Raw genomic sequence first — 26,990 nt, forward strand, 5'->3', positions numbered from 1 at the left:
TCCATCCATCCATCCATCCATCCCTCCTTACACCTCCCCCTCTTTCTAGGTATGTATATATACAGTAGATAGATAGACAGTTGGGTGGATGATTGACAGGCGGACGGATGCACGGACAGACAGACATTAAGATCATGTGATCAATCCCCTGAGTGAATTGATTAGCATGACCAGATACGGAACCTGCTTATACCTCCTGCACTTATGTTTTACGTGTTGTCACGAGCATCAGCCGTAACTCAACACATGACACAGGAGGAGCTCATGCCTGTGAGGCGCATGGTGGCAAACAAACAACAAAGTTATGACAAGCACTTTGCACATTCTAAGTGAAATTGCATTAAAGGCTAAAAAAAAAAAAAAAAAAAAAAAAGTTTTTTAGTTTTATAATAACGTGTTACGGAAGCACGTCAGGAAAGAAAAACGGAGTGCGTGCGATGATTTGCGTCAAAAGAGAGAGAATAACATTCACATACCCCACACGTGCATGCATCAACGTGTGCACAGGCACAAACACGGCACTCGCCGCATCAGTGGTAAATGAAAGGTTTTAATTTCCATTCATTTGGCTTTGGATTAAAGCTGACCCATTTCTGCTGTAATGGAGCTGTGCTTTGAACACAGGAGGTGGGAGAAGGAGGACAAAGAAGACAAATGGTTTTCATACACCTACATTAAAGTGTTGATGTACCTGTACCTAGGGCCTCACTGAGGACGGCGTCACAAAAAAATAGGTCGATGAACCTGTATCAAAAAACTCTTTTTAAGGTTTGATTTCTCATTTTACTCTAGAAACCTCTTGATCTTCAAAACGCAGTAAGATCGAGTGACTTCACTCCTGTGACCTCAGTTGTTCCAGCACAGCATTTTGCCTTAAATGATCATGTAAGTGAGCAGCATTTTTTTAACAACAGCTTTCCAAGGGTCTGGTGTTCAGATATATAAGTCATCACAAACTGAATTTGAAAAAATTATATATATTGCCATATTATTGAGTAGATAGTCTATTAGCACTGGAGCAACCATTACATGATGACGTATGTACTGTATGAGTTGTTGTGATTCAGTTGTGTCAGAGTGAGGGACACATTGCTGCAGTTGCTAATTTTCATCTTCCAGACAGATAGACGGATAGATGGATAGATGGATGGATGGATGGATAGATAGATAGATAAATAGATAGATAGATAGCACTTTGGGAAATTTAGGAGAGTCAGGTCACTGGTTTGAATCCACCATAAAGGAGGAGGATGAATTGTAAAACAAGTCGTAGCCTAGCATTAACCCTGTCCCAAATCATTATGCAGACTACTGCAGTACAATCCCTACTGTACTAATACATTAATACCTATATATGTTATTGCTAATTTTTGAATCAGCTGCATAACTCATATACAAACAACAGGCGCTAAATTAAAGTGCAAGGTAGCACAACGTATCATAATAATAATACTAATTATTATTATCATCATCATCGTCGCCATCATAATAATCATAATCATATTTAGGTTACGTCGATGTTGATAAGAAATGCTCAGCTTCCCTGACTCTCATTGTGATACTGTAATTTTCTTCTTCGTTTCCAAGTGCGAGGGGAGAAAAATGTGATTTCATCAAGTGAAAAACGTAATGTTAGTAATGTTCCTGCAGATCCTTGAACGGTAACCCCGGGTTACTTTTAGTGTCTCCTCGAAACATTGGGCAAATAAGTTTTGCACTTGGCCTGAGTTGCAACGGCTCACAATTAAATCAAATGTGTGCACGTAGCATCTGCTCCCAAAGAAACTGTTTGCCCAAAAGGATTGTTTATTGGACAGCGCATGCCGTGTGAGCAGAAAAAAAAAGTGCAACAGTCTTATGTATAGTTTGTATCTTTCAAATGTGTTCAAATGTCATCTCTACCCAAATAAGGAATTACAGATGTGACGTGTTTACTTCCCAGCAAATATGTAACCTTTTAAAATGATGATGATCATTTGCTTAGTTCATATTACAAAAAAACAAGCTAAGCATGTACTTGGTTACCGTAGCAACAGAAATTGTAATTACACAAAGGTGCATTTATTAAGGCAATTACTGACTTTTTTTATATTTAGCCGAAGTGGACGTGTATTTAATTTCTGCAAAATACACTCCGGCTTGTATCAGTCTGGAAGAAAATGTGCAGAATGAAACGATAGTTGTTACGTTTATTGTTATCCTCAACGGTATCTAAACTCACCTCGTGTGACACTGACGTGTTTACTTCAAAGCAAATACGTAAGCTTTAAAACGACCCATTTGCTTAGTTCATATTTTTTTTGCAACCTTGGCAAGAAGTTATGTTAGCCTGTTATTAAGCTGCTCTGTTCCTTAAGCTAGCGTGTAGCAAGCTAGCGCAAAATGGACAGGTTTTCTACAAGAACTAGAATAGAAATAATCAATAACGTGCTTAGAAATGTTCGTCAATCATTTTCTTAGGCTAACCAAGTGTTATAATTGTTGAGACGTGAATAGATGGTTTTCCGATAATCGTTATTACCCATGATGCATCGCGTCGGCGGCCATGTTGTGTGGCAAAAGACGCGAACAGGTAGACGTAAACAATCGATAATGACAACAAAAGACAAGAATATTAAATCGCCCGGAGGGAGAGCAGACAAAATTGTTGCATAGAGATTCACTGGACACAATTACAAAGGCACGATACTTGGACAAGTTGAAAATAACGGATGGAAAAGACTCTTACGAAGTCAACAAAGCTGAGGGGAAGCGGGCGGACGTTGATAGTTGGCCAGACAATGTACAGTATATCATCGGGTATTTATTAACACCCAAATAATACAGCGTGTTAATGTTTTGTGAACATCATTAAAATAACAGTTGACATGAAAAATCATGTTCTACTATTGATTAGATTATTACTTTTTTAGGTTAAGAACCACTGCTCTAAAAGTTTCATTAGCATTAGCTAATGTGAGTCCGCGGCCAGAAGCTAATGCTGTCTGTGGGGTCTTGACATGAAAACGTTTAGGAACAGTTTTTTGGACAGTGGGAGGAAATCTTGGGACAACAAACATGTGGACAATCCAAACTCCAAACAGCAAAACCAAACAGTTACCACCGTAGATCAATTTATTGGTCTTATTGCTCTCAGACTACGGCGCTCACCACTCCATCAGCATGTAGCACCTCGTTAGTTCCAAAAACAAAGTGTTCTGTAATTTCTCATATACCAAAAGATGTGAGGTGTGAAGTCTGTCTGTTGTCCTTTTCCCCTCCAGTGTGTGCAGTTGATCAGTGTCATCACACTCACCTGTGTCTGTTTTCATCCGTCTCACTCGTGTCGCCTGATAACCTGGGTATATTTACAGTCCCTCTGTCCCTCACCCAGGTCTTGTTGGGCCGTTGGTCTGCGTCCATGCTTTGTGGGCTGGGTAGTTGTCCGTCCTGTGAGTTCCTCATTCATAGTTCTGGTTCTTGGCTGATCCTACCTCATGTTTTGATCCTAGCTGGTCCTGTATCAAGTGAGTGTATCGTTGGTCTGTGTCCATGCTTTTTGGTTTGGGTAGTTGTCCGTCCTGTGTGTTCCTCATTCATAGTTCTGGCTCCTGGCTGATCCTACCTCATGTTTTGATCCTAGCTGGTCCTGTATCAAGTGAGTGTATTTTGAATTTTTGAATTAACTCTCTACATCTCTGCTGCTGCACCTGGATCCCGCCTGCTTACCAACATTACAGGACTACGTCTAGACTACCCTGTAGTGCTCTTTGCAGGTGACAGTAACAAGAGTGGGAGGGGGGAAAAAAGAAGAGAAAAAGGAAAGGCAAAGAGAAAGTGAAGAAATGCCATTAATGCCTGAAGACACGTCGTGTCATTAAGTCAAGGTCACTCGCCGACAACTGTCACGCTGAAACGAAGCACTCTCTATGACAACACTTTGACTAATGCACGACGTGCGGCAGCACAATCTGTAAATGGTCTCGGGAAGCGTGAAGGCACCTGACAATACGGGAACAAAAACGTAAGAGGTTTAAGACCTCGCACGGACAGGCCTTTTCATAATAATTTGACTTCATGTAGTTGTTTTTATTCGATTTTTCATTAAACAATGGCCTTAACAAAAGTCTTACATTTATGAGTCTTAATTAAAAAAAGAGTCAGGAAATTAGAAATTGAAAAAGTTGCTAGGGTTTTGTAGAGAAAGAGGAGCTCCTGCCTCAACAGTCTCGGCCGACTGCAGTATAACTGTAGGACGCTCAACGCAGGTGTGACCCACCTCCAAGTATGGGCCTCCTTTAAAGGGAACGTTTAGTTGCGGACGTGTGGTTCTTACAGCCCGGAGCAGCTGCCTTGTATAAACCAGGTACAAACTGAGTATCCTTATATTATTAAAGGAATATTTTACAAACATTCTCGTAACTGTATTTCCCTGCAACTGCTCACAACTCACTAAACTGCGTATTTGGAGTTATTATGTTCATTTATGCGCTTATCAAATTTATTTTATTGTACTAGGTTAAAAGCTTTCAGAAATGAAATACCAATATTCATAAAAAAATACTGTTCGGGTAGAAATACCAAATAGTGAAGCGGTTGATGGAGGTACGCAGTTCAATGAGCGAAAAAAGAGAAATAAATTCAGAAATGATACTAGGGACATTTAGGGTGACCAGATTTTTGAAGTGAATTAATTTTAGTACAGACCTTCTTGGTGAGGTATTTTTATATATATATATAAAAAAAGGTGTTGTAGTGCAGGCGTGGGCAAACTTTTTCACTCGCGGGCAAGAATTGTCCTAAAATTGACCAGGGGGGGTCAGGTCAAGGGCAGAAAGATAGAGCGTTCATGTGAACTAAGATAAATGACATGTAAAAGTCATGCATAAAGGCTGAGATGCTTTTATCATTTTCGACGCCATCTATTGGGGAAACGTGGGTATTGCAGGGAAAAGGCAGAAGTATGATGATAATATAAATAAATTATATAATTTGGAAAAGTTTGGCGGGCCGGATTAAAAAGATGAACGTGCCGCATTCGGCCCCCGGGCCTTATTTTGCCCAAGGACATGAGAAGAGTTTTGTGACTGTAAGCAAGTATTTAATAATAATAATAGTTTTATATTATGATCCTTTCTACATTTTTGAAACTACAAGAAACCTCAGTGGGTTCTGGAGATGGAAACTGGAGTTTTGTCCTGAGGAGGGAAATCGGGAGCGGACTTATCGTTCGGACTTTGACTTGCATCCTCATTTTTTTTTTTTTTTTTGGTGGATATTACAAACACACACACACGGATATATGTATATAGTATATGTTTTTGAGGGGTTTTATTTTTATATTGACTCATACTGAATGTACTACATACATACATGATGTGGTACTTTGATTAACTTGAATTAAATTGCATGCAGCTCTATCAGAACCTTTACAGCTACCAGTACTTCTTTAGCGACCTACTGGGTCGCAATCTACTAATTGGGCGACCAGTGCAGGATTATGAATTACGCTGTAATGAAATGCAACCGAGACAAAAACACATTTAACTGATAGCTTTGACTGGACGGACAGTACATTCCCTAACAGGATCCAGGGTCCAAAATAGCGCATGGCTATTTTTTGTTATTTGTTTTTATTCGTGCATTCTGATTCTTATGAGGTCTGAAAGAGCGGTCTGTGATCCGTTGGGATGGATTCACGTGCTGTGGAGTTCCCTACAAGGCCGCTAGGCGCGTCTCTGCTCCATGGAAGCAGAGGAGGGAGACTGGATTGGAGTAGAAGGCGGAGGTGGGAAGGGGAAAGGAGGGGAGAGAGGACGCTGTTCCGTCAGCCAAGTGCAGCCTGAATCGTGAGAAGCGGACGATAGTGGGGAAGGAAGGGGTAAAAAAAAAAAAAAAAAAAAAATCCCACTGTGGATTTCTTTTTCTCCAGCATCACCGTCATTAACATGTAGACCGGTCTTCGTCTAGCAGAAAAACCCCGTGTTAATGGCTCTTCTCTGCCTCCGAGACTATGAATATTCTCGTAGTTTTAAATATGGATTAAGATTGGACTGAAAACGGGGTTTTCATGCGTTGGTTTTACGTGCGTCCTTATGTTTGGACCGCATTAAACTCCGTTTCTACCGTTTGGAGTAAAAAGTGCGCCCAGGCTTATTTCTAACGTTCGAAAACGTCAGGATTTGTCATTTTCGGGGACTGTGATTTTTCTTTTTTTTCTTTTTTTTTTTAAGGATTGCACCTCATCCTAATGGGACGTAACGCACAGAGGAATTATACATAATGTGGAAAACAGGGGAAAAAGAGGAGCGACGAATGGATCCGGACCCCAAGGTAAATGTGTACAGTATTTGGGTTGGAAAATAACTGTTTAAGTCTTTAACTGAAGGTGTTGCTGTTTTAGTTTGCGATTTTTTTTTTTTTTGGAAGGGGGGGTTAGAAAGCCTAAATGAACTGCTGATGATGTTGAGGAGGAGGAGGAGGAGGAGGGGGGGGGGGATTCAAGTGGATTTGAAGATAATGAATGGGCTTTCCTCTTTCACATGACGTTATTCTCCTCTGTTAGTGACGGTGAGAAGTCTGCGTGCGGGTAAGGTGATAAAAACGGCAGATAAGAGCAGATAGCAACATCATCTCAGCCTCTTCCACTTTCACTCTCCCTCCTCCGGGCTCGGAGAAGCACAGCTGCGCACCCTCCGACCAAACTGCGCCAAAAAAGGACAGTCCGAGAAAATAACTGTATTTGTGAATTTGGTTACCACCTACACATTCCGTGTCTACCTGTGTGTCTGTGTATGCATGCATGCGTGTGTGTGTGTCCGCGTGCGCGCGTTTGAATATGAACCACGCATCATCTGTCATCATCATGTGTCAATAACAATGAACGGCGGCAGAGAAGCAGACTCCATATACAGAAAAAATATTAAATTAGTTTCATCAGGTTGGGTCGTGCCGGTAATTAAATGAAAGCAAACCTGCTCTCAGGGCTTATTGCTGGGGGTCAGGCGAGGGAGGGAGGGAGGAGTTCAGAACTGAGAAGGTGCGTGCGTGCGTGCGTGCATGGGCGCGCGTGAACTCGTGCACGGTATAAAAAAGGTCTCTCTGGAGGAGGAGGAAGAGGAGGAGGAGGAGGAGGAAAAGTAGCGCCCGTCGGCCGCTGCGGGGACACTGTCTCCATTAAAGCAGATGAATGCAGTCTGTGTACGGTCCATGTCGAGTTGTTTAGGACGAAGCCAGATGGGAAGCCCCGTCATTTTTTGGGATATTTTAGCAGGTGCTCCAAACTTTATTGGGCTTCTGGAGGGTAAAGACCAGTGTTGGGGTAGTGTAGCAGGAACAGGTTCAGGTCCCGTTTCTGAGATTCTGGGTAACGCAGAGGAGGTGGCCACAGGAGGTTACAGGAAGTGTGTATGTGATTCTGCATTTGTGTTTATGTGTGCATGTGTGCGTGTGTGAGAAAGAGAGAGAGAGAGAGAGCGAGTCAATGCTGTGGTGGTCTCCTGTCTTGGGGTGAGCAAGAGTCACCCTCTGAAACGTGCTGAATAGAGCTGAAGTGATGGTGCGTGATTATTATTATTATTATTATTATTATTATTATTATTTTATGGCTAGTGTCTAACAGCAAGGCAACACCTAAAGGGGAAAAATAAATTTGTAATTTTAGTTGAGCCAAAAATAGCAACAGGGCTGACATGACATCCACATCGCACTGCCTCTCACTGTGATATCCGCATGTCCCATGATGCTTTATGCTCCTCAAATAATAATAATAATAATAAAAACAACACATAATATGACACGATAAGAACACAATACAAACACACCTGTCGATTCCCACAAGGATGACACCTTAAATGTTCAGTCTGGCTCTTCCACCTGATGAGTCTGTTTTTTTTTTTTCTCCCCTGCAGTTTTAGTTTTATGATGTATGACAGGGATCAGATGTATGAAAAGATTGAAAATGTCAACCAGTGCGATAGGCCTGATAGGTCTGACATCAATTGAAAAGAATCATGTTTTTACTTTTTAGTCGTTCGCATGTGGAATAGATGCAGATCGATTTGTCGGCAACTTCTCAGTTTCAGATGCTTCAGAGTGAAGGGACTCATCCTCTCACCACCACTCGTTTCCCATTTGTCAATTCACATGTTGCTCCTCTGGTGCACTCTCAATCTCTCTGCCTCTTCACTGCTCTACGCAGACTTATCCGGCGTCGTTGCGAAGGGGAGAGAGAGCTATACTTTGTAAATTATAGATCGGCGGTTGACTCACACTCTGGTCATGTTGTTTCTGGGGAAAGCGGGCACCTCAGTCACTGGTGACTTGTTTTTGCTGCAAGGATATCCGAATGAGAAGCTGCTTTTTTTTTTTAAATTGCAGCTGTGTTTTCGGCCATTTTAGTGCCGTGGCACATTCACCGGGGGGATATTGGCTGTAGATGTTCAGCGGCGATGGTTGAAGCTAAAGTGGTATGACGGAGCGATGTGTTCTCGGGACATGATCTGTTGACACGTGGCTGTAGAAGAAAAAGGATGGTAGCACAGACAGGGGGGGGGGATGATGTGTGTCTTCCCTGCAATACTGATTATGATCAGCACTGACAAATAATCAACAAGCTTACGTTATTAACTTTGCATTAGGCCTGACAGCTCTTGTAAGGATCGAGTGACTGATTTTTTTTTTTTTTTTTGTCCCTAGCCTTAATGCTGCAACCATGGTGTGGGTTGTAGGCTCCAGTTGAACTCCAAGCATTCGAGGGGCTTCTCACTGTCTCTGTGTAAATCACGTTGCAATTTTTGTTTTTTCTTTGGAACTGTTTGTTCCAGTGTTTTTTAAACCTTGGGGTGGCAACCCTAAATGGTGCTGTCTGGGATTCAAATGGGGTCAAGTGAAATGTCTGGTAATGGAGAAGAAAAAAAAAATTAAAATATATTTATATTTTTATTTAATATATTTCTTCAACTAATTATTCTTCTTTTTGAAGTTATGATTAGTCAGCTCGGTCCTGCCCAAATCTGCCAATGGTTTATGTGAGTGAAAGTGTCACGTGGAGATAGTGTCCACTGACTCAGTCCATCCACCGCTGGTCATAGAATTGATGATGCTGATAGAGCAATAGAGCTTTACACCTGACCTGTGTTTGATTACCGAGCTGTAGGTTAATGAAGATCTTTGCTATTCCATCTCCCTCCGCATGAACACTTCAATAAACATGGCTCTTAATTGCGTCGTTAACGCTGCTCCTGTGGTGGAGTGGAAAACGCGTGTTTTTATGTTTTTTTATTTTCATTCTTGTTGGCAGTAAAATTAATTACGTTTCACGCTCAGACAGTTTCGGATTATGTAACAGACTGTATCTTTAACATTAGAATAATTTAAGTCATTTATTAATAATTATATGGGTTTTTTTTTAACCATACTCAAAAGCAACTAATGTCCTGCATGTCACAGTTAACACCAAAATGCAGGCCGACGTTTTGACCGCCATGAAGTTTTAATTCATGGTTGTAGGTTGTGTTTCAAAGTAGTTTAGGTCTGGGGTGTCAAACTTATGTTGGTCCAGGCTCCACATACAGCCTTATTGGGTGTCACGTGGGCTGGACCAGTACAATCATAACATAATGACCTATAAATAACTGTTTTAGTACATGGTTGTCCCCTTTGTTTTCATGCACTCAAATATTCATATTTAATGAAACATCATTTCACAAAACATGTCATGAACATGAAGTGTTTGTCCATTCCTTAACTTCAAAGGAAGTTATAATAATAGACATGAAAGTGCAAGCTGCGTACGTGCGCGAATGTGCCTCGGTTTAAGTAAAAAGCAAATCGGGGCCATTATAATATAAAATGTATGCAAATCACACACGGTTCCTCAAATCACACCTCTGTGTTGCGTCTGGAAAAGCAACAACAAACAAAAGGCAGGAAAATCCAATTAATGATTAGGGAAGAGAAAAGTGCAAAACGCTAGTTGTCAGATTGTTTAATATGCATATATGCATGCATGTGCCCTATGTGTAGAATACCCAATTTCTGGGTACTGTATAATACTCAGGGCTTTTGAAAGTGGTATATTTATGCATTTTAATAAGTGGACAAAATACAATCAGGGATGCAGTTCATGGATTGTGTGTTTACCCGTTGCTCTCAACAAGGTTAAATGTTTTTCTATGCGTTTGCGTATGTGTTTTGACATAGTTCCACATCAGTAATTCCATCTTTTGGATTAGTCACTTATTAAAAAAAAAAAGGTGTGAAACGCAGACATCTACCTGTTATTTGTCTTTCTATTCCAGCCAAAAGTAAATGATGCATGAATAATCTTAGTTAATCCACAGCTCCTCATGATTAAAAATGTAAATCATTTGACAGCCATATCCATATATATATATCTATACGTATATAAATCGACATGCAGATTATTTGCATGACGCATCAGCAACACCAACAGGTGAAAAACCATCTTTGGTTCTAATATTTTTCTCTGAGTGTGAGTGTGAGATGTTATGTGCAGTGTCTGCTGGGTATCCCCAGCTTCTAACAGTCCAACTTGGGTTTTACAGTTTAATCCACAGATGTAAACAACATGTACAAAATTGCGTGGTGAGAAGAGGCTGCAGAACAGCCCCACATTTCACACTAACAGAGATGCAGAAACCAAAAAGCAACCTCTAGAATAACTATAATTTGGCTCTGTCTACCAACATTGTGTGACTGCAGACATGCTATCACGCAGGAATAGGGAATTTTTTTTACATGTTTGTTGTACTTGCATCATCGATTTCCCCCATTCTGTAAGTGTTACATTATTAGTGTTATGAAGTATTAGAGTAGCAGACTTTTCTTAATGTTTAATATATACTAAACACGCTATTATATAATGTCACTTCCTGCCGGTTAACTCAAAATGATTGATAGATTGAGACTTTATTCATCCCCGAAGGGAAATAAGGTAACATAACATGCATAACGAAGACACATTGGATGGCACGGGGCTTATGCCGGCTTCTTAAGTTGTGTCTCCCTCTCTGGCATTAGCGCCTGCTGCTTGAGCTCAATTACACGAAACAGCCAAGTGTCCAATGGATTAATGCAGACGCTATGTGCCATATTCAATTTACCACGGCACATATTCATATAACAGCTGCAACCAATTTGTGACTCTGGCCCCTGTCTTATTACTGTCAACTTCTAGCACTTGTGCTGAAATTCAAAGCGATCACATTAAACTAGCACTTTGTAAAACAAACATGGCATGGAGAAATCAAAGTTCTCTATTTTAACATTTCTAACCTGTGAACTTATGAAAATCATTTATTTTTGTATGTTTAAACTGTAGACCTATATTAACGTCCCCCCCCCTTTCCCCTCAGCAATGGGGAACTATAGCCATAAATCTCCGTGCTGCTCCACTTCAAAACACGATGTTTCTCCTCCTTCTCCTTCATCCACTCGACGCTCATTGTGCTGCCGCTGTGCTTTTGCATCTTTCAAAATTCCACAATGCTTAGCTGTGTGACGTGTGCTGCAGCGGGGGGGTCCTTTGCAGACTTCCCTGGCACTCAATCTCTTGTGAGGTACGAAATGTCATGGCCAGAACAAATGTTATTGTTGTTCATGCCACCTGGAGAATACGAACGAATGTCTCCTTACAGAGAATCCACAGGGCCTTAACTCTGCCGTCCACAATGCCACAACACTGATAAACATGTAACTTTTTTTGGACAGGGTCCCTGATATTTTTAATGCATTACACAAGGTATCGCCGGTTTATATTTTGAACGAAGCATGCAGTGACATTTTAGTGGTAACAGGTTTCAGGTCAATAATTAATAGGGAAAATGGAATCAGAACAGTTTGAATATGGAGTTATGAACAAAAACATCACACAAAATAGCCGTAATGTATCACAGGTCACTATTTCCGAACTCTTAGTTAAAAAAGAAAAGGGTAAAATATATCAAATTTTTGAGTTTTTTTGAGTAAAGTGTGAGTTGGTTTTGCTTAAATCCATTATAGAAAAATCTAGTGGTGGGAATCATTGGGCACCTTATGATGAATTAGAATTAATTATGTTTATGAGGCCAAGGATTATGGAGAAATGTCATGACGTTACTCAACACACGTTGTTATTACGAATGCAAATGGGGCGTCATGTCACTTGGTACTAGAAAACAAAGACAAAAATGTTACTTCTGGATTATGGAGAGTAATGTCATGACGTTAATCAACACACATGTTATTACGAATGCAAATGGAGCGTCATGTCACTTGGTATTAGAAAACAAAGACAAAAATGTTACTTCAGCATGTTTTGTGATGATTGACTTATGATTGGCATAACCCTAAATACCCAGAATTCTTCAGACAGCTCATGTTAGTTGTGTTTCCAAAACACGGGGGCACCGAACAATGTAAATGGTCAATAGTCGGGGTTCTGGTTCAGCCATATATATTGAATGTGCTTCAGTTCATAAGGCAATTTGATAAGACACGTGTCATTCATCGATGATGTCTCACCAACTGACTGGTTCAACGTAGCCCATTGTTGACATTATAGACAGCAGAGTTTTATTTTGAAATGATCGATAATTGGTTTTTGCCATAACCATTTAAGAGACAATCAAGATGCATGGAAGAAAAACGAGTATTTCGCCCAACCCTAGAACAGACGAAATTATCCATCATTGTACGAATATTGATTTTTTTTATAGAAAGCTGGCTTTCTTTCTGTATTATTGATATGACATTTACAGATGAACCGCCTATAGAACATAACCACAAATCCGGAGCTGTTGACAAGGCTAGAGTTATTGTACGCTGATGTCTTTTGTCCCAAGTACAAGACAAGTCTCAAGGCTTGATGACTGAGATTACTTTCTCTCATCAGAAACCACCTATCTGCTGTAGATACGCTTTAGTGCTGTATATTTTGTATTGAAAGCATCCATTGTACTCTACTATTGTTAATAATATACACCAGATTACCAGGTAAGAGTAAGTTTACTTCAGATGGATGTTTTAGTTTAATGTGAAGAAATCGCATGAAGTATTTTTGCAAGTACTTTTCTGTGCTTTTTTTTGGTCTGCATCACATGATACATGTGGCTAAACTAATTGTTACTCACCAGTTGTATAGCATGACCTTCAGGACGTCTTCTTTTGTCTTTGTTTGTGCGACATAAGTGCAAGACGAGTACAGGTCTTAGACTCGAGTTCCCATCTGTGCCGCAATTCCACAGTGACCTCACACACCCTAGATCAGACTTATTCAAAGTCTGGCCTGGTGGCCAACTGCAGCCCATGGTTAAATTTTATACAGCATGCAGCCTGTGTCATAAAATGTGCCCAGAATACAAATACACAGAGATTTCTTTTTTTTTTTTTTCTTAGACAGATTTTACATCATCTTATATGACCTTCAGATATCAAAAGCAGGGATATTTTGGTAAGACTTATTTAGCTATATCATCCTTAGGATGAAATAAAAAATATTCTAATAAAAAAAATTTCCATAAAATAGTTCATTTGTCAGTTGAATGGTTGGCCCTCATGCATGTTCACTTAGTCAAATCTGGCCCTGTCTACATGATAGGCTATTAAATCATTATATTTTATTGACATTGATAAAGATGCACCAGTTGCATTTTCAGGCCGATTTGGTGTTTTACTTTTTAATTGACCTATTTTAATTTTATTCTCATTATAAGCAATTACAAAACATTTCCCACCCACTGCAATTAGTCACAGCTACCCTCTTCTTTTCAACAATTTACAAAATAAATGCTTTGTAGCAGGGAGGAGAAGTTAATGAAAATGGCCGACTCTGACAAAGCTTGTGCAATAGGTCTGCACAATCTGTGCCTCTCCGCTGAGTGATTAACTCATCACGGACATTAAACTAACATTACTTGTCCAAATGCAGTTGTAAAACGAATTGCTGCTTTAGTGTTAGCATGACATGACGGCTCTGGTGATGCTACGTCTGAGTGAAGTGCTGCTGTCATAGTGTTAGCCTCTTCCAACTGGGCATGTTAGAGCGGATGATAGTGTTTTAAGTGGTGTTCTGGTTTGTTTATCTGAACAACTATGTGGTGACTCCCCCGCAGTTGACCTTACTCGTATAAATATTTCAAATTAAGAACTTGGAGCTCTCTTGACTGGATCTTTTTTTTCAAAGCTATTACCATGCTAGCTTCAGTGTGTGAGTGAGTGCTCCCTCTGTTGTTTTCAAAGCTATCACCATGCTAGCTTCAGTTTGTGAGTGAGTGCTCCCTCTGTTGTTTTAGCACTTGAAAACATAGGCATAATACATAGTATTTATGTATGTTGAGATAAATAATGATGAATGACAATATTTTTGCATGCACAAAGTGTGCATGCAACCAGTCTACTACATACAATCCTTTTTTGGCTCCATTTAAATTGTGACAAATACATTCACATAATAACAGTTTTGAATCATTAAGCACCATGGAAGAATGGCTATTAAATTAATTCAATTGTAATGAAATCATATTCACGAGTCGAGTCTGGCAGTATAGCCTGATTTCTAGGGATGCATTGGAATGAACTCAAATCAAGTGGATTCATTGTGATTCCAGAAATTAATATTAGTCTTTTAAAGAAAAAAAATCAATAAAAATGATGGAAATATTTATTTAGCATATTCCAACAAACCACAATCCAATTCATTCAAAATTAAATATAAAATGTATGAAACACAAAGTGCAATTAAGTCAAGTGCATTTTAATATTTTGTCTATAGGTTTACGAGATAATAATGTTTAAAAAAAAAGATTGCTATAGTCTCCATTTCTGCGTTCAACTCTCCTCCGGTTCTACTGCTGCTACTGTTCTACTCCTACGGTCCTTACTCCCACATCCTAGTAATGATCTTTATAACGCAGATCAGGTATAGTTGCGATGAAATGCAGAGGATCCAAATAGATTTTACCGTGCTGGCCGCACTTTTTTGCTTGTGTTATCGCAACATCCTGTTTCGGTCGCCTTGTTTCATTGATTGAAGTCTTTCGGCCCAAAACCGAAAATGCACTTTGTGGCTATTTTAAGCCAACATTTTTCCACTGGTTGAATATTTGGTGCAATCCTTAATGTTTCGTATAAATTTAAATTATTATATTAAACACTTCAGTGTGTTATTGGGAACTGTTTAATGAGCCAAAACAGGTAACAGTCACTTCAGCGAAATACTTGTGCTTTGAGTAAACACTTCATTAACATTAGAACTTTGTGTGAGGATATTAAAAAAAAAAAAAAAAAAAAAAAAATCAGGCTAAAGAAAACACAGATTGACATTTGCTATAATTCCTTCACTTTTATAGAGTCATTTTAAATCCATTAATTAGGAGAACATTTCACACATGAAATATTTTCTGAAAAGGTCAGTTGTCCCGGTACCAGTGGGAGATCACTTGACTCTGCTTGGATTTGGCAGTGGTATTTATTTATTTATTTGTTTCTTCCATTTATTTACAAAGAACCAACACTTAGTCCGCCATAAATAAGCTCTGAGAGTCTATGGGGGAGGCACCTGAAACTAATAACGCCGCAAGAATCTCTTGGTTCCCTTTAACTTCCTCCCTCAAAGGGAGGACACATTTACAGAGATGTAATTATGTCTTTAAATATGACATGAACTATTGTTGTATGTAATGCTTGTGTTGGGGATGAAATTAATTGGATGGCTTGGGGGGGGGGTAAAACGCGATGACGCTCCCAGTATGTGTGTGTGTGTGCTCCCATTTTATGTGTGAGAGAGAAGCCTGGCGCTGACCCGCTCTCCTGCCCTGGAGATGTCCCTTGTGTACAGAATCAGTGTGGTGGCAAAGAAATCTTGTTTCATGCCATCACATTGATTTTTCTACTGACCCTGCTGGCTACCTGGGCTCAAAAGTTTGCCATGTGAAGCGAATGAAGAAGAAACAAGCGAGCCTTACCACCCACCCGTGTCACACTCCTTACTATTTGTTTTTATCAACAGCGCCAGCTTTCTCACTATGACTACCCTTCCAATATCCACGCATTGATCGTCGTCAGCTGAGATAATGAAATGGATTATAGATGAAGCAGACAGGGCTTTAACTCACTCTTGAAATTATTAAGATGCTCCCTTAAATGCCTGGGACTAGAGGAGAAGTAGGTTTGTGGAATAGTGAGTCCAGCTTAGCACTAAGATTTTTTATTTTCTATTTGGGAGATAATAGAAAAATATAAACAACAAAACAGCAACAAGGCTGAATTACAAATGTCAGTGACTGAGATCTAAAGCAGCTGTCTCAAACCTTTTTTGTACCAAGGACCGGTCGGCCGGTACCAGCCTCTACTGCGGACCAGTAATACGGCGCCATTGTTGAAGGATTTGTTTTTTAGACTTTATTCTGTTTGTTATCAAAGTCTGAATTATGTATTGTTTTTAAAACATTGACAGATTATCTTTAATTAAGATTTAGAAATAGTAAAACTGAAGTACATTTTTTTTTTACTGTGTCCCACTGCGGGACCCGATACCAAATGGTCTACGGACCGTTACCGGTCCCCGCACCAGGGGTTGGGGACCCCTGTTCCAAAAGGACAAGGAGAAAAGAATTTGATTTTAAAAAAGAAGGTAAAAAACAAAATACCTCAAAGGTTGGACTGTTAGTATTTTCTTATGACTCATAGGTGGCTTTGCCAGTGTCTGTGTCTTTGAATGTCTCTGTGAGCATAGACACACAGACAGGTGCAGTGCTGTGGTTAAACTGTGTTCCCTGGAGCCCAGGAGCACAACACACTGATGTAGAGTGACACGCTCTAACACAGACTAAACTTTGTGGTCAGCAGCATGACAGAGACGACAGATGGGGAGTCGAGGTTTACAGGGGACAGACATCCGAAAGCCAACAACTGCCCTGGTCTGGACCACACAGCCGACTGTGAACAGACGAAATAATAGCTCTTTGGATCTGGTATTTGTTGACGTGATATATCTATATATGTTCTCACAAATTGTTATTATTATTATTAGTAATAGTAATAAAACTATTAGAGCAATTTTTAAAGTATGGATGGAAAGAGAGGACTTAGCAGTGGGGAATTTATAGGTTTGTTTGGCCAATATGAAGGACTGCAACATCATCTAATATCAGCCAATTGATGTTGTGTACTATTATTACAAAAAAAAAAAAAAAAAAGAAAAATGCAATCAAAAGCCTGTGCCATGATGTTGCAAGTGTTATACGAAAAACAGATCTGAGTTTTCATAAAAACTGAGCTGTATGGATATATATATATCTATGTTTTATGTTTTGAGTTTTTGAGTTTCTTAAACACTCCTGTTGTGACCAAGTGGTAGGATTGCCATACGATCTTTCTGGCACGGAATCCAGCTACAGTGGAACCTCGAGAGATGAGCATCTCGACATTTCGTCTAGCCTCGAGATACGAGCGTCTGGGAGTATTTGGAGATACGAGTTACGAGCTCGGTCCTGGAGAGACAGATTATGCTCGTATCTAGAGATTCCATCTTCATCTTGCAACCCTGATGAACACATAGAGAGAAAAGGCATCAGGCATATGAACTCTATGAGCTACCCTGATGAACACATAGAGAGAAAGGGCATCAGGCATATGAACTCTATGAGCTGTCTTTGTGAGGATTGATCAAGGTAAAAAGTTGAAGGTGATTTTTCTTCTTCTATGAAGTATGGGTGACAAACGTATGACTCTAAACCCAAGAGTTGTGTTTAGGGTTGTGTTGAAATATGACACAGCTAAAACCAAATACTGTTTGTGAAGTCATTTTCTGTGCTCTTTTTATAGCTCTTATTGTCAAGAAAAAAGGTATGTTTTCCCCAACAATACGTATTGGAACGTTTAACTCCCGATCAAGTTAATAGACTTTTTGAGGGTCCGGTGTTTTGCTTTAGGATTAGGATTAGCGTTAAGGTAAAGTTTTGATAAGGGAATTATCTGTGAAGGTTAAGGTCGGGTAACGTGCCAGGAAATGCATGACGTGTATTAAAAGTCCTGAAACAAAATCATAGATGGTATAGGTGAGACCAACAAAGAGAGCGATTAAAGGAAGGAGAAAGCTGCTCTTGTGAAGTTCCCACAGGTATCATGGTGTAGTACATTTGTAGAAAAATATTTCACAATACTACACTTTTGGTAATGTTAATTTAGAATACTAATTAAATTGGGGTCATGTTCCAGCAAGCCAACATGTGTGACACAGTACTATTACTTAAATTTACGAAGAGTAAACAAGGAAGCAGGAAGTGCAAGATAAAAACGGTAGTTGGTAGTAAACGAAGAGTAAACAAGGAAGCAGGAAGTGCAAGATAAAAACGGTAGTTGTTGTAGCTTGGTTTTTTGGTCTTTTTTTTGGACTGCTTCAGTAAGTAATATGTTCAGTTTCATACCTTTTAGCTTCAGATGGATTTGTTTTTGCCTCCCGTTGTCCTTCGCCCGGACACCCAGCGTCTTCGCAACGGGTTTGCATCTTGCATCCCAGTATGCTGCACAAAATATCTGAATCGAAAATGAAGTGTTTAAGTGGACAATATTAGCATAACGGATATCGTTAATATCGGCCATCCCTAGTGTCCCTAGTGTGCACCGTTGCTTTTACTTTGACCGCACAGTCTCTAAAAACTCAGAGCAGTGTATTCGTGTCAATCAAAATGAGTATTTTGCAAGTAATAGATTTTCTCAAATTTCATATTGTTGAAGTGAACCTAATAAGTTTGATGACTGTAAAATCTATTACCGACTAATAGAGGCCTGCGGGCGGGTTATGTAACCAGTGTGTGTCTTGCAAGCTAAGCACATCCTTTAAATAATCACAGGCAACACTAATAAATCTCCAGCCAGCGTGTATATGTGTGTGTGTGTGTGTGTGAGCGGATGCATGTGCGCCAGTGTGCCTGTGTGTTTGAGAGGTGAAATGAGATGCTTAAAATAGGACAGACAAAGGGATAGAGGGGTGGCTTTAATGCTTTGGCGGGGTGAGGATTCATCAAAAAATGGCAGTAAGTTGAGAGATGGATGGACGTGTGATGGGAGGTAGAAATAGGATATGGATGAGACTCCTCGAACGCACAGGCTGATGGAGTGTTGAGCTGGGTGACTGACTAAGCAGTAAGTCTCCCACAAGCCTGTGTGCTCTCCATCTCACTCTCTTTTTTAATCTGTTTTACCCCCGTCACTTTTGGCATCCCTTTAAAACAACACCTCCAGCTCTGTGGTAAAAGATCAAGAGGAACTGGTTGGAATGGCTTTTGTTTTTTGTGAACCCCTGCAACGTCTCCTGGATGTCTCCATGCCTTAGCTTTATTATGATACGTTAATGGTACTATATGCTATTGCAGTTATGAGTCTGAGCTGCAAATAAGGCAATTTGAAAACTTTTAAAACATCAATTTGTTTAATCCTAGTTATGAGTCTGAGCTGCAAACAAGGCAATTTGAAAACGTCAGACTTTTAAAACATCAATTTGTTTAATCCGATACTGGAAGCCGATTGGACTAATCGTATGTTGGAAGAGAAATGAAGGCATCGGACTGATATTGGTATCGGCATATACTCAATATACAATGTATGGACATGTAAATGATGTATTGAGTAGGGATGTCAGATCATATCGGCCGACCGATATTATCCGCCCGATATTAGCATAATTATGTAATATCTGTAAGAATAATTATTTTTCCGAGCTAATGAAAACCAGATAACGCAATCCTTAGATTTTGTCAAATATGCTTTAATCCCTTGTAGTGTCCTGAGATGTTTATCACAGTTTCGGGGGAAAATGGCTGCATACATCGGTACTGGTTGATATCGGAATCGTAAAATTAAGTGTTATTTTGCCAAATATGCTGACATCGGTAGTGGTTGATATCGGAATCGTAAAATGAAGTGTTTGGACAGTATCGGCATATTGGATATCGGCAAAAAGCTAACATCGGACATCCCTAGTATTAAGCCATCCGTAGTGTTTAAAGTACTTCTACTGATGTTGTGCCTTGCAGGAAAAATGACCATGATTGAATTAGCATTCTCATTTAGCATTACCCAAAGATTGATAATGCTCAAAAACAACACCTGCACTTGGTCCTTCTTTTTTTTCCCTCTGCTGTATTTTAAACTTGTGTAATACAAGGAAAAAAACCAATAGGTCCAATTTGGGGTTTTGCAAATGCATAGTGACTCTTGCGTTCATGTTGTTAACTTTTATGTCTCTGTCAATTTTTTTTTTTTTTAGTGTATTCTCTTCCCCATTTGAATTCCCTAGCATCCTAGGCAACCGTACTTATCACTTTAGAAGCAGTCACTGAGAGTCAGTCACATGGCAGCGGTGTGGCTACAGGCAGCTGAGACTGATCTGAGCTCATTAGTACAGCATAGCAGACGAGGAGACTCAGATGGGATTTGTTATGCTGCAACGGCAGCAGCTCTCCAGGCTCTGGCCAGCAGGTGAAATTGGGAGAAATGAAGTGGAGGATGAGGTGCAGAGGAGGATGAGATGAAGGTAAGAACAGAGATAGAGAGAGAAGGAGGAAATTGGGAGCAGAGAATAGAAATTAAAGATAAAGCTAAGAGTGAAGGTGGCAGGTGGTTGGCAAAAGAAGTGAGAAGAAACGGTGGAGAGTCGAACAGGAACAGAAGCGATGAAATGAAATGGAATGAAAAGAAATGAAGAAGCAGAGTGACCGTGAATGTGCAGTATATGATGGCAGCTGCGAAATTAGACTGGATTCGTCATCAGAGCTTTTCGAAAGGAGAGTGGGAATTAATTGATTTAAATCTGGAGGAATGGTTTTAGATGGAAATTATGAAAAGAACAAATTGTTGGTGGGATTAATGTGATAGATCAAGCGTAAAAAGAAACACCAAAGCATGGTTTTGTGCTGGTACATCATACGTAGGTACAGTGTATGAAAGAGAGGATGAGCCGACATTAAAAAAAAAAAGATTATTGCTGGAAGGGATAGGGTGTAGACTAATCCAGGGAGGAATAGAATGTTGTGGGTAAATGATTGAAGAGGGATTTTCCTGTTGGTTAGTCGGTTCTGACCTTGTGTGTAATTTGTGCTGGCGTTTAATCAGCAGATAAGTGAAAAATACGATAAGAAACCACAAGATGAAGACATGGGTTCACTAGAGTCACGAAGAGTCAAATTAATTTATCCTCTGAAACATATCAACTTCCGGTAAGGCAACAATGGGGTTTGGAAACATCCCCCCCATCAACAACTTCATTTGACTCTTTTAATAATATTACTAAAAAGGCCTTTACCAGTTTCTCTTTTGTAAATATTTGTACCTTTTCTGATTTTTGTTTTCATGTGTACCTGAGAGGATAATAATCATAATTTTGGTGTTGGATTGTTGCATGAACGTGTGAGATAAAGGTAACACAAAGTGGTTTTTACGTAGCACTTAGCGCCCTCTCTTCTTTTGTCTGATTTACAACAAAACCCCTGCATTTTTTTCAGTACTCGTTTATATATAAAAGCCACCGCACAAATGTCAACCAACAGTAAAATTGACTGCAGAAGAAAACTCCATCTTTAATCTGATAAAAACCATTTATTTGCAAGAATATTTTATTATTATTAGTTCGTGCGTCCTGTGTGAAAAGTACAGCTCTCACAGAAATTTTTTTAAAAATTGATTAATTACAGTGCTTGACAAAATCCAGCCTCTACAAACACTTATAAATATAACTGATTATCATATTTTCCGGACTATAAGTCGCACATTTTTTAATTCTTTGGCTGGGTTTGCGACTTACACTCCGGTGTGACTTATATATTAAAATATATCATTTCACGTGAATGTTAATTTCACACTGACAGCCACTAGGGTGCACTCTAAGCTTATGTACCAGTATCTGCTACTCCTGGGCCACTGAAAATTTACACGTTCGTTATTTTCACACTGACAGCCACCAGAGGGCACTCTAGCTGGCTGGTGCGACTTATAATTTGGAAAATACTGTAACTGGAAAAATAAAACTGCATTAAAATTTTAATCTGATTATTTTCAGAAAGTAACGTAATGTAATTAATGCCGTAATGCAAATGCTACTGAAAGCAAACTCACAGATTGGATTGGTACCTTTCAGGGCTAACATAGTTTTTTTTTAGGAAATGCAAAATGACTTTCCATTTGAAGCCTTAGGATTTCCATCATCACCATCAGCTAATTGGTCCAGAATGACTTATTTAGGAGCTAAAAGTGAAGTTGTCAGCTGCAACCAGCTTTTGAAAAAAAATCCTGTTCAATCAGATGCAACATTACCTGTAGTACTTTTATCATCAGTTTTTCTCTAGTTCGGATTATTACTGTCTTTATAAAAGTGTCTATGAAATAACTCTATTCCCTTTGTAAATATTTATTTATTTAGGACCAAACTGAAATGGCTAAAGTATGGTCCCATAAGTTTTTAGGTTCTGCTGAACTGGCATTGTATGAAGAATTTTTTTTTTTTAAAAGAACAACCAATGTGTGCCAAATAGCTATCTCAATAGTGCACATTTAACGCAGGCTGACATATTGTCCTTGTGCCACCAAACCATGTGCAACGAGATGGAGAGACTTGTTCAGTGTTCGGTTACGCAATAATCGCCCTTGTTTTGTAAGCACGACATACATTTTCTCGAGGAGGGTTTGTGCAGTGGAGTGCACCACTCCTCCGTTTGCTTTTCAGGTAACCGGCTCAAAGATGCTGAAGAGCTGATTCTATGTCTGTTTTTGTCTGTGAGGGCACTTAAGAGTCTGTGACGAACAACGTTCCACTGTAGTTGTACAAAATTCCTCCTTATTTACTATTTTACCTTCGCTCCATTCTTATTTCCACTCAGATATCTGTCACTATTTCTTGGAGACTTCATTCAAAATAAGGAGAGCTGAGGTATTCAGAAGTGCAGCGATCAAGTTCCGATTCCGATATCAACCGATACCAATATATGCGGCATCCTTTCCCCCCAAAACTGCGGTAAACATCTCAGGACCCCACGAGCGATTCTAGCATATTAGGCTAACCTCAGGCATTGCGTTATCGGGTTTTCGCAAATCCAATAACAATTCTCACAGATATTACATAATTATGCTAATATTGGGCCCATATTATTGGTACACACCATCCAGTAAAACCAGACCAGTGTTTGGATTTTTCCGAAGTCACGCAAAGATTTGGTTAGTTTGATCATCTGGTAGAAGAGAAAAGTAACTTTGCCGCATGTTTATGTTGGCAGTTCTTGTTATCATTAGTTACTTACTGAACTAGTCACTTGTTATCAGAATAAAATGTTGCGCTGAAGGTCTTTCAGTGTACGCTGGCAGTTGAAGGAAATTAAAGGAGTTAACAAAAATTTGTATTACCAAGTCACAATATAATATATTATTACTATCGGTTATAGTTGTACAGCCAGTTCTGCCTGCCTTAACCACCCAGCCACCGCTGCTCTTGTATGTAAGTCTTTGTCAAGCTAGATAATTTCAGAGTCAAGATGCATGATTTCACCTCATGACACAGCTGAGGTTTACACAATGCATACTGAATGCACCGAGTAAAATCATGGTCATCGCCACTACGCTGTCAGAGGATGAAGTGCTTTGACAGCCACCTTTTGGATGTCAGCAATTTTTCTTATTTGTTCAGGGACACAGAAGAATTGCCGACCAAACTTCTTTTACTTTCAGCAAATAGGGGAGCACTAAATGGTCCCTTCAGATCATGTCAAGTGAGAAAAGCAGCGGTGTTCAACCACGCTTTCTGTGCAGTGATGAAAAAATTACAGCACACCTCCGAACGCTGCTGTGAGACCACCGAGGCCCAACATTACCATTACCAATCACGCAGTGGAAATATTGATACAGAAATACAGACTAAAAATGAGTTTATGGATTTATAGCAGCAGTGGGATTCGTTTAGCTGCTATTTTACATTAGAGATTTATTGTTATTTCGTCAAATATCTCGAGTCGCCTTTTACTGCTGACAATGAATTCTCCAAACAAGACTGACTGTATCCTTGATAGATGGATGGGTGGGTGTTTAGGTAGGTAGATAGATCGATCGATCGATCGATAGATAGATAGATTGGAAAATTCAGGAAATTAGGGTATGATATACAGTCTAGTGCAGGCCTGGGCAAACTTTTTAACTCGCGGGCCGCAATTGGAGAGATAAATGAAAGATAAATGACATGTAAAAGTCATGCAAAAAGGCTAAAACGCTAAAACGCTTTGAGCCTTCGCTACAACATCTATAGGGAAAACGTGGGCGTTATATAATTTGGACAAGTTTAGCGGGCTGGATTACAAAGTGGAACGGGCCGCATCCGGCCCCCGGGCCTTAGTTTGCCCAAGCCTGGTCTAGTGTTTCCAATTGTTTAACAGAAAAGAGTAGACTCTAGAATAATTTTAATTTTCCCCATACTTGACTTCATTCTTTCTCGTTATCATTATTATGTCAAGAGGTACTAATGGGCTAAATCGTTCCTATCTTACCATTCATTACAAGCTGTAGTACGTCGCTTAAATCCTTCATTAAAGACGCCATTGTATAATGAACGTCTCTGGCTGCTTCCATTGTGTGTTGTGCATTAATAATCCCAGTTGATCAGCGGTTTCTAATGTATTTAAACCACAGCACGTTCCATGTCCTCATTTTTCAACCTTGAGACGGTTTGGACATGTGTCCGGGAGGGATAGTGAATATATTGGACAAAGGATGTTGGAGATGGTGATGCTGGGAAGGAGAAGAAGAGGAAGACCTCAGAGATTTGTAGATGTGAAAGAGGATATGGACGGAGTTGGAGCAAAAGAATAGGTGGCAGCGGTTAGGGTGAGATGGAGGCAGGTGATCCGCTGTAGCGGCCCTAAAGGAGAAGAAGAACTGGTTATCTTTTCTGATTATTTATGGCATTTTGCCAATAACGATTAATATGACTAAATATGACACAATTGCTCATGTTTTTGACAGTTACCCTGTGTTCTAAAATGAGACTTACTCATTTATTGATACCTCGTGTTGCACAGACACAATCAAATCAAAGAGGACAAATTAAGGAAAAAAAGTGATTAGTTATTACATAAAGTGTGTCTGTGCAAAATAAACAGTGACTAGACAGTAAACGGTGTCTCGGCTCCACTGCTTCCATCAGCTGTTGGAAACCCACCGTTTCCACAAGGTGGAGCAGCAGCAGACCTTCAGCAATGCAATAATGCCACGACTCGTGTAATCTCTTTCCAGCGCTTCCTTTGCTCCTGGTAGGGAACAAATTGACTCAGGTGGCGTTTACACTGCAGCGATATGACTAAAGGTCCCAGAGCTGTAGCGCTAATTCGGCCATGAGCTTTCACAAATACAGTTTTGTGGCGTAGAACTCCGTGCTCTTTGTATACGGATCCCAAGGTGAAGAAGGTGAAATCCATGGTGCTTTATGGCGACCCTAGGGATTTTTTTTCTAGAATTAGTTTTTGTTCATTTTTTTATACTGTTTTACAAGCACAGAGTTGCCAGATTAGTGCACAACGTGACATTTTATTTTCTAACACCAGCTCAGATATTTTTACAAGTTGTTTAAAATTGTGGTGTGTGGTGTTTTTTTTTATTATAATTTAAAAAAGGAAAAAAAAATAAAATAAAATTCAAGTACTAGACATTTCAGGTGACCCCATTTCGATTCCATGCGACCCCATGTGGGGCTGCGACCCCAAGGTTTAATTTAAAATTGAGGATTTGTTGTGCAGCCGTTTCAAAAGCTTGGGTTTGACATGACATTCTGTCACACACGCAGTTGCTGCCGTGGTTGTTTGAAGAGACAGATCTTTGGCAACATGCAAAGGGAGTGGCAGCAAAGGATGTGATTAAAATCAGTGGCTTCAAAACAATTTTCTTTGTGCATTTGTGAAGTTTTGAGCAAATGTTTTTTTTTTTATCCTGCAAATAAAGTTTTGAGTAGAAACAAATAAGACAATCAATGTAATAATATCAAATTTAATAATACAGTATTATCTTCTTAGTAAATGTTGATTGTCCCTTTGTTCTTTGTCGCAGGAAACCGAAATTAAAGTGGACAGAGCCTCTCTGAGCGTCAACCCTGTGACCGCTGCACTGCTGCTCTGCTGCTCTGCTGGGCCTGGATGGAAACCATTTTCATCCTATTGCTGAGTTATTGATGCTTCAACATGTCATCGTTACTGCATTCATTCTCATAGCGGAGGCGCTTGACAAGACCTTTCTGAGGAACGTTCTCCCGTTCGTAAGGAGTCATTTTCAAGCTGGAGAAGAATGAAGGATTCGACATCTCTGAAGGACAAATTTCTCTAATCTGAAACCGAAGATTAGAAATGTCTCGTACTCTTCCCTGCGCACTTAAGTGTGACGTTGGTGTGTAACTGTGCGTCCGGAACAAAGATTTAATTTGGAACTACGAAGAAACACAGCTCTGTTGCAGCCATGTCTTGGTGGAGGCACCAATCACAGATGGGGTATCTACATTTTCATAATGTGAAGGGCGGAATCGTTGGACACAGAGGACTTGAGGGTCCCTTCAGGGCTACTCAGTTGGTTTGCTCTTTGATATGGCTGGGACTGCTGCTGCTGCAGGTGTCGGCTCAGAAACTGGATGAAAATGACCCGGTGGTCACCACCACCTACGGCAGGCTGCGAGGGGTCAAGAAGGAGCTCAACAATGAGATCCTGGGTCCCGTCGTGCAGTTTCTCGGTGTCCCGTATGCCGCTCCGCCTACCGGCGAGCGCCGCTTTCAGCCACCGGAGCCGCCGACGTCGTGGTCCGACGTCCGCAACGCCACCCAATTTGCCCCCGTGTGTCCTCAGAGCATCATGGAAGGGCGCCTCCCCGACGTGATGCTGCCAGTGTGGTTCACCAACAGCATTGATGTTGTGTCCACGTACGTCCAGGACCAGAGTGAGGACTGCCTCTATATGAACATTTATGTCCCCACTGAGGATGGTGAGTTAACCTGAAG

The 26,990-nt window shown here is 40.0% G+C and overlaps 1 protein-coding gene across 4 annotated transcripts in view; it reads left to right on the forward strand.

The window, feature by feature from the left end:
- Window positions 1-26,990, forward strand: part of LOC103399994 (neuroligin-1-like) — a 175,252-nt gene that overhangs the window by 79,333 nt on the left and 68,929 nt on the right. Inside the window, exons 1-3 of one of the 4 annotated variants that reach the window (XM_017031095.2) lie at window positions 5,277-6,120; window positions 6,213-6,312; window positions 26,056-26,974. In XM_017031095.2, coding sequence (XP_016886584.1) covers window positions 26,458-26,974 — 517 coding nt within the window. In that variant the 5' untranslated portion in view covers window positions 5,277-6,120; window positions 6,213-6,312; window positions 26,056-26,457. Of the gene's footprint in view, window positions 1-5,276; window positions 6,313-26,055; window positions 26,975-26,990 lie in introns of those variants that run through there. The other 3 variants (XM_017031096.2, XM_017031097.2, XM_017031098.2) reach the window with 3 other exon arrangements.

This window comes from Cynoglossus semilaevis, chromosome 2, assembly GCF_000523025.1.
Source record: "Cynoglossus semilaevis isolate Cse_v1.0 chromosome 2, Cse_v1.0, whole genome shotgun sequence".
Taxonomy (NCBI): domain Eukaryota; kingdom Metazoa; phylum Chordata; class Actinopteri; order Pleuronectiformes; family Cynoglossidae; genus Cynoglossus; species Cynoglossus semilaevis.